Raw genomic sequence first — 7,295 nt, 5'->3', positions numbered from 1 at the left:
CGGGCCGGGTCCCCCGGGAGCCTGGCTCAGGTGAGGTCGGACTGCAGGGGAGCCCGGCGAGGACCTGGCACAGCACTCGTGCTGCCTGTGTGGCAAAGAAGGGTGGGGGGAAAAGCAAAACAAACTTTCTCTTCCGTGTAGGTAGATGGTAGCTCTCACAACTAAATCAGTTAAGATTTGTGGGTATAAAATCCCCAAGCTTATTGAAGAGAGGTATTGCATCTTAGTTTTTATTCTGCCGTGGTCTATTTTTTTTTTTTTTTTTTTGCTCTCCCTCTATTTTGTGGGCACCACGACTGATCTTCCTTTCGTCTCGACAGAAAATAATTTTTATGTAGTGAGAAGGATCACTCAATGAAGCACTCCCCACGGATGTGGTAGAGTCCCCATCACTGGAGCTTTTCAGGACACGAAAGGGCAGGTTGCTAGATACACTCATCTAGGCGGGCTTTCCTGTGAAAGGTTAGATGAGATGATGCTTTGAGGTCCCTTCCAACCTGGCCTGTTCTATGACTCCATCAGTTAATATGTTTTAATCTGTTTTTTAAGGTAATTTTTACTTAAAACAGATGGTTGATAAGAAGAGAAAACTGGAGGGTGGATAAGTGTTTCTATTTAACTACTTGGGAGGGGAGAAGATGTAAAAGGTTAGTACTGCTTGAAGAGAGTGGGTGGTTAGAACCATTAAGTGATCTTAAATTATCTTTCCACAAAGAAAATGGTGAAGCTAAATTTTTCAGTTCTTTGGGGTTTAAGCTGTAACTTGTAGAAGTTTTTCAAAAGGTAAATTACATTTAAAAACCAGTTTGGAATAACCAAATCTGTATGGCATTATAAAACTAATTCAAGATGTAAAAAAAAAAAGTAAGTTTCACATTTTGTGGTTAAAAATAGCCACCAGCAAACAAACCAAACATCCCTGACACTAAAAGGTCTTCAGAAGTATTAAGGCATACTGCCAGAATGTGTTTTTGTCTTTTTTCCTGGATTAACATAGTTGTTTTGCTTTTCTAGCTTATATTTCAGTTTTTTTGTGCATTCAGTGCTTCAGAACATTATGTAACACATTCTATAGGCATTATTTAATACCTGACACAGTAATGCTGGTGTCAGTTTAGGCCTTGTTTTCAAATCCCTGTACTGAGTAGGCAGATTGTGCTTGGTGCTCTCTGAACTAGGAAGTGCCACAGCTCAGGGCAGCATTTTGCTGACTTAGGGACTGAGGTCTCCAGGTGCTACACCGTGCTTGCATGGGCTTAGGTGTGGTCTTTATGTTCGTGTGCTTGGTATTTCTAATCTGGGGGACAACTCTGTAGAAATGGTGCTGTGTAATGCTTTCATACCTGGCTGGGCTTCTGTCCAGTTGGCCTGGCATTTCTGCACTGTGTCCTTGGGATTTTTGATTGCTTTAATTCCTGGAGATTGTGCTTTGGCTTTCTGCACCTGGATCTGATGCAATTGAAAGATCATCATCCATCTTCTAATACTGTCTGAATGACAAAGCTGTGAACTCATGAGTGACTTCTCATTTTAAGTTGAAAATGTAAGCTACTGTGTGGAGACAGAAGGCACCTTTAATTCATGCAAACTTTACTGAGTTTTCCAGTGTATTTAGAAACAGATCTGCAATTTGGTCACATGGTAAGGGCCTTTAGAGTCAAAATATGCAGAAAGCACTTACTTGAGTGTGAGGGCAAAGTCTAAGCCTGTTCTAAGTAACTGTTGCTGATGTCCATAGTCTGGAGTTCCCAGTGCTAGTCCAGCATTACTTGGCTTCTCAAATAGTTTACAGGAGTTACTTGCTCCGTGTGTGTGCCTGAATAAGATGTGGTAATTTACTGATAGAAAGCACACAAAGAGAGAAGTTTTACACTGTTGAAAATGCTTGGCTTTGCTTTCCTGGGGTGAAGGTTAGTTTTGTAGGGCGATCCATTCATATGTTGCTGGCTCTAATCGGTCATCAGCGTAAATCACAGGAAATAGTGTTTGGGGGAGGGGTGATCTGTCAAAGCAGTGCCTCTGCACCTGGATGTGCCTGTGATGTTCAGTGTCACTTGGTTTCAAATGTCAGAAGTACTTCACCTCTCAGCATAATATGAACCAATTTGAATATGTGCAGGGCCTCACATCCCTGCCATGTGGAATACCTGCAGCCATGAGTATTTCCATTATGACAGCTGCTTTTGAATGACTTTAAATCTCAGGAAGGCATTGGTACAAGTAGATCAAGTTACTATTGTGTACTACCTGCCCCTTTCTGCAGAGACCCCCAGGGATTTAGATTCATGTGCTGTATCTCTAGTGGTGTGTGTATCTTACATAGTAAGAATTTGTGCCACTGCTAGAAGAAGCTGTTCTGGCCCTGTAAGTACTAGGTGGCATAAACACTTCATGTGTCATCTGTTAGAAAAAGACACTGGCCTGAATTAGAGCTTAGGCAAGTCCTTCCCTTCTTTTTTCTGTCTTGGTGGGGCAGTTTTGGCAACCATGCTGTACAAATGTTTCTGCAGGTTTAAAGCTTGTATCTTAGCTACATTCGTGCTTGCTAGATTCCAGGTGGAAGTCTGAGTAGAAGTCAACTTAGCAAACAGAGTTGTAGCAATGTACTGTAGTCCCTTTTGGAAGACTGGCTTCTAGCAAAGGGAAGAAATTCTCTCACCAATAAGGAGAGAATTGGAAATGCTCTTTCCAGGTGTGTGCTTCAAGTTGCTGTGATCTTATTCTGTGTGCAAAGTCGTGAACTTTTCTCAGAGAGAGCAATGTGTTATTATTTCAATCCATATATCCTGTGATTCCCTTAACAAAGGACTACTTTATGCTTATTTTCATTGTTCAGTAATACCTCCTCTGAACCCTGTGCTCCATAAATCTTTCCTTCTTCTGCTTTTGTGCTCAGCATAAATCGAAACAATCTCTTAGCACTATAATATGTGTTACATGGTATTTCCTAATATCTTGTCTCCACACAACTGTTCTGACATACTGTGCATTGACTTCCAAATTCCTAATACGGCTCTGCTCTCTCAAATCAGCAGACCTGTGTACAAGTATACTTAGAATTGTAGGAAGGTTTTTGGAATAGAGAGGATCATCTGTAGTAGACTTCATGTTTAGAACATTTGAAATCCCACTTCCTTCACAGTAAGAAACAGTCTGCTTGAACTTGGTATAATTGGCAGGCTCCTTGTACTTCAGACTCTGATGTTTAGCTTTGTGCTTGAGAGCTAAGCAACAGGTAAACAGAGATGCCAGTTAGGATTTTATCTTCTGAAATGTCTCTTACTTGACAGAGTTTGATACTGTGTTTTTATGAGGATTTCTGAAGTACTGTTTCATTTTTTTAATGTGTGTTTACAGGAACTGACAACAGCTTTGGAAAAGAATCCAGATGATGCAGAATGTTATTGTCAACGAGCTTATGCTCATATTCTTCTACAGAAATATACTGGTAACATCTTCAGTCTAAGAATCCTTTTACAAGTGTATCGTAATGCATGTTTTACAGGAGATGTCTTCAGTCTGAAGCCAAATACAGTAACGAGAGAGTGTGTTATCTGTAACTTAATATGCTGGTTTTGGTGTTGGTACATAATCTTGTCGTTTTCTTAGATTGTTTTGTTCCAGCAAAACTTGCATTGAAATGGGTTTGCTAGAGTCCCAGCTTTCTATTTGATTCCGGTCTAGTATTATCTTGGCAGCTTTTTATAAGCAGACTTCTTAGGCAGATCTTGAGATTTTTGCATTGTGTCTTCCATCATTGTGTTCTTGGTAGAGACTGAATCCTGTCATGGTAGGAATGTGATAAGTGAATAATGCCTGGGAAAAGATTGACTGAATAAGATCTGGTTTATTTTTTCTTTCCAGTAAAAACCAAACAAACAGAATCATGCTTCACATCTAAGCAGAGTATTTAGCTAAATGAAAGTCATGCTGCATCTTACATAAGAGCTCTGCAGCTCTGTGAGGGATTCATGTGTGGCAGTTCTGGCTAGACTTAATTCAGACAGTGTGATTTGTGTGCAAGCTAAGAAAGACAACATAGTTCATCCTAGAAGAATTTCACTACTAAAAGACTTGACAGTTCACTGCTTTTTTTAACATTATGTTTCTCAACTTTAAACTGGCTTTTAACAGATGCGGTTGCAGATGCAAAAAAGTGTCTAGAACTCAACCCAAATAATGCTGTAGCGCTCCTTAGAAAAGGGTATGTATCATTTGTGGTACTTTGGGAATATTGTGCTAATCTCAAGGTCAATACTAGAGTCTGGATTATGGTTCTGTGCAAACTTTTTATAACACTGAGAATGAATACATTCAAAGCCATACTGCTTGCAACTCATTTGTAATAAATCCATTTAGTTTGGGGTGATTATCATAATGCCCTCACCATTTCAAAACCACACCTTTTGGATAATTTAAACTCTTACACGTCATTTTAACCAATACAGTGTGTTATCTATAGAATGTGGACTATACTGAAAAGTAATCACTGTTTTCTTGTATTTTTCTTTATTTGTGTCAGGTTAGGTGAATATCATATCAAAAACTATGCATCTGCTTTAGAGTCTTTCAGAGAGGGACAGAGGCTGGACAGTAAGTATTAAAGATTCTTGTGTATATTCCTTATGTTAAAATAATGGATAATGTGTTAGATTAAAATGGAGACCAAAGATTTTTTTTAAAGGCTGATGTGTTTGGTCCTTAACATCAGCTGTCTGACTTTTGAGAGCCTTTATGCAATCACTGCATGAAAGTGTTAAACTGTTTAAAAATGTATATCAAAGTTCTTAGCAATTAGTAGCTGATTTATTTTTTTCTTTATAAATGTTTTCCGGCTTCCTGGAGGTCTTGAAGATAAATAATAGCAATGTTGTAGTGTTAAGTGTCATAGAAAAAATTTTTAATACAACAGGCTCTTTACATATAGCTGGAATTTCTTCTTTAAACAGTTTGATAGATCAGTCTTTAGAAAGAATGTGCAACTTGGTGGATATACAAACTGACAAAGTGCAATTTTACCTTACATTACATACCACTTAATTACAGAAGCCTATTTATTATAGCTCTCTTTTCGTCTTACAGTGTTGGCTTTCTGCCTGGACTTGGGTGCTTTTTAGTTTGGGAACACCTAAAACTTTTTTAAAACCTGACTTTATTCAATAAGCAGGAAAGGAGTTGTTAAAAACAGAAGGCTTTGGTAGGATGCATGGGGAAGCACGTAACAAAGCAATTGCAAGATGGTTGTGACCCCTTTCTCTTCTATCCCCCATTACAAATAAAACCTCATCCTCTCTTCCAAACAGCAAGAAAATATGGTAAAAAAAAGCACCTTGAAAGGTTATGCAGAGCAAAGTGTCCTAATCTGATAAGAATTGTCATGGTCTCAGATCGGTTCAGTTCGTTGTCTTATCTGTAATAGTAGTGGCTGGGACATGTAGGCTTAGCAAAAATATAATTACTTTACATCTTCTAAATAAATGATCTAATCCTCTGATTTATAAGTGGAGTTTCATAGAAGTGTAAGCTAGTGCTTGATGCCAAGTATCATGCTCCTTATTACTCTTGTGCTTGTTTAGCCTCTTCTTTCAGTGCATTAAGTGAAAGCTACTATTTTTAAAGTCTTTCCTCCTGGATGAATGTGTTGAAATGGCCCAACAAAGGGTCTGAGTGCTGAAGCCATCAAAAGTGAAGTGGCAGAGCAGTGTTGGGCCAGTGGTAGAGGGGAGATGTGGTGAAACTGCAGCAACTCACAGCTGTCAGTTTAGGCTGCCCTGGAACAAGAGTTGAAAATAAGTTTCATGAAACTCTTTCTATATTGGTAGTTTGGATAACTAGGTGGTCTCCATTAATTTTACAGTAGAGACAGGTTTGTCTTTGCAGTGTAGTCCAGTTCTCTGTTTTGTAACTTTCTGTGAAAGGAGGAGATTCCTTCCACTGACCTATGTTGCTTTCCTTACTTGGTGGGTTACTTTTTGTACATTTCTAAGCTCATCACTGCTGAATTTAATTGAATGCCTTTGAATGAATCTTTATTTTTCATACTCTTGCCCCACCCCAGGCAACCAGTATCAATTTGAGGTTTTTCATGTGCATGGGCAACCTCACATTCTATTGATGTTGTAGAGTACGACACAGAGCTGCAGACATCTTTTTAGATAAGTCAGTGAATGCCAGGGTCCTCTTTGCTAATTCAGAATCCCTGAAATACAGCACATTTTCCTGTGTTGAATTGCTTCATTTCTACCTGTTTGTATTTAATTTGCTGTTGTTTTGCTGCTTACTCAGTTGAAGAGTTTCTGAAGCTTCCTAGCACTTCCTGATTACTCTCTTATCTGGAGATACTTTCTGCTGCGCTTCCTCTATCTCATTACAAAGTTCTGTAGCCTGCTGTGAGATGAGGAGTCTCCTGAAGGCCTTTTTAAAATTACAGACTTAGTTGATTCTCTTTCATATATTACCTAATTTGCTGGCAAGTTTGTGTCAGTAACAGAGTTTACCTTTGTGGAATGCTTCATGGATCCCAGGTGAAAACAATTGTGAGCATAGGCATTTTGGCAACACAATTAACTTCCAGTTAAATGCGGCCAATGCAAAATGAACAAAGCACAGAAGGAAAATTTGCAACATTCACTAGGCAGGTGATGAAGAGTGGCTTCAGCTGTTGCTGCCTTGGGAAGAATTGCTCTGGTGGGGAATTCTTTGCTGGCAAAGCTGGTTTCTTTGCCACACAAGTGGGCAGAAGTACATGGATACACGTTTCTGTTCTTTGCTAATGTGAGGGCTGTTTTAAATCTCAATCTGGAATGCTGACAAGGACGAGCTTCCTACTTGTGCTCATCACTGGTAGGACTGACAGGCCCAGTGTACCACAGCAACCTTCCCATTACCCACCTACAAGGATATCAAAGTAGGACTTAATGTGATGAGCTGTGGAATGTACAATGTTTCTTTATTCTATGAAATAACATTAGAAAGCAATACTCCTTTTGTTCAGCCGTGTGATGCATGCAGATTTTTGCAGTTCCTATTCCCTTAGTTGAAGAACGAGTGTAATCTGGTACTCTTCAGTATGCTATATAGATTTAGGACAATTATTCTCAAATTTTCTTGGGTTTTTTGTTGTGACCACTGAATGAATTTAGTAAAGCTGGAATGTGGCAACTTTTTAAAAAAAGTCTTACTTTCCTTGTATTCTAGGAGTAGATTTTAGTCAGTGAAGGCCCAGGAAGGTTTTCTCAACTACAGGTTTTAGTAGAAATAAGTTATTTGGGAGGATAATACAATTTTAGAGATCA

The 7,295-nt window shown here is 39.0% G+C and overlaps 1 protein-coding gene across 1 annotated transcript in view; it reads left to right on the top strand.

Annotated features, from left to right (window-relative positions):
• The window catches only part of SUGT1 (SGT1 homolog, MIS12 kinetochore complex assembly cochaperone), a 25,803-nt gene that overhangs the window by 391 nt on the left and 18,117 nt on the right, over window positions 1-7,295 (top strand). Inside the window, exons 2-4 of the mRNA XM_014306924.2 lie at window positions 3,358-3,448; window positions 4,135-4,204; window positions 4,523-4,593. Of these exons, the coding sequence (XP_014162399.2) occupies window positions 3,358-3,448; window positions 4,135-4,204; window positions 4,523-4,593 (232 nt within the window). The remainder of the gene's footprint in view (window positions 1-3,357; window positions 3,449-4,134; window positions 4,205-4,522; window positions 4,594-7,295) is intronic.

The sequence above is a fragment of the Geospiza fortis genome, unplaced genomic scaffold (assembly GCF_000277835.1).
Source record: "Geospiza fortis unplaced genomic scaffold, GeoFor_1.0 scaffold194, whole genome shotgun sequence".
Taxonomy (NCBI): Eukaryota; Metazoa; Chordata; class Aves; order Passeriformes; family Thraupidae; genus Geospiza; species Geospiza fortis.
The sequence above is the reverse complement of the archived record's forward strand: the minus strand, read 5'-3'. Positions and strand labels throughout refer to the sequence as shown.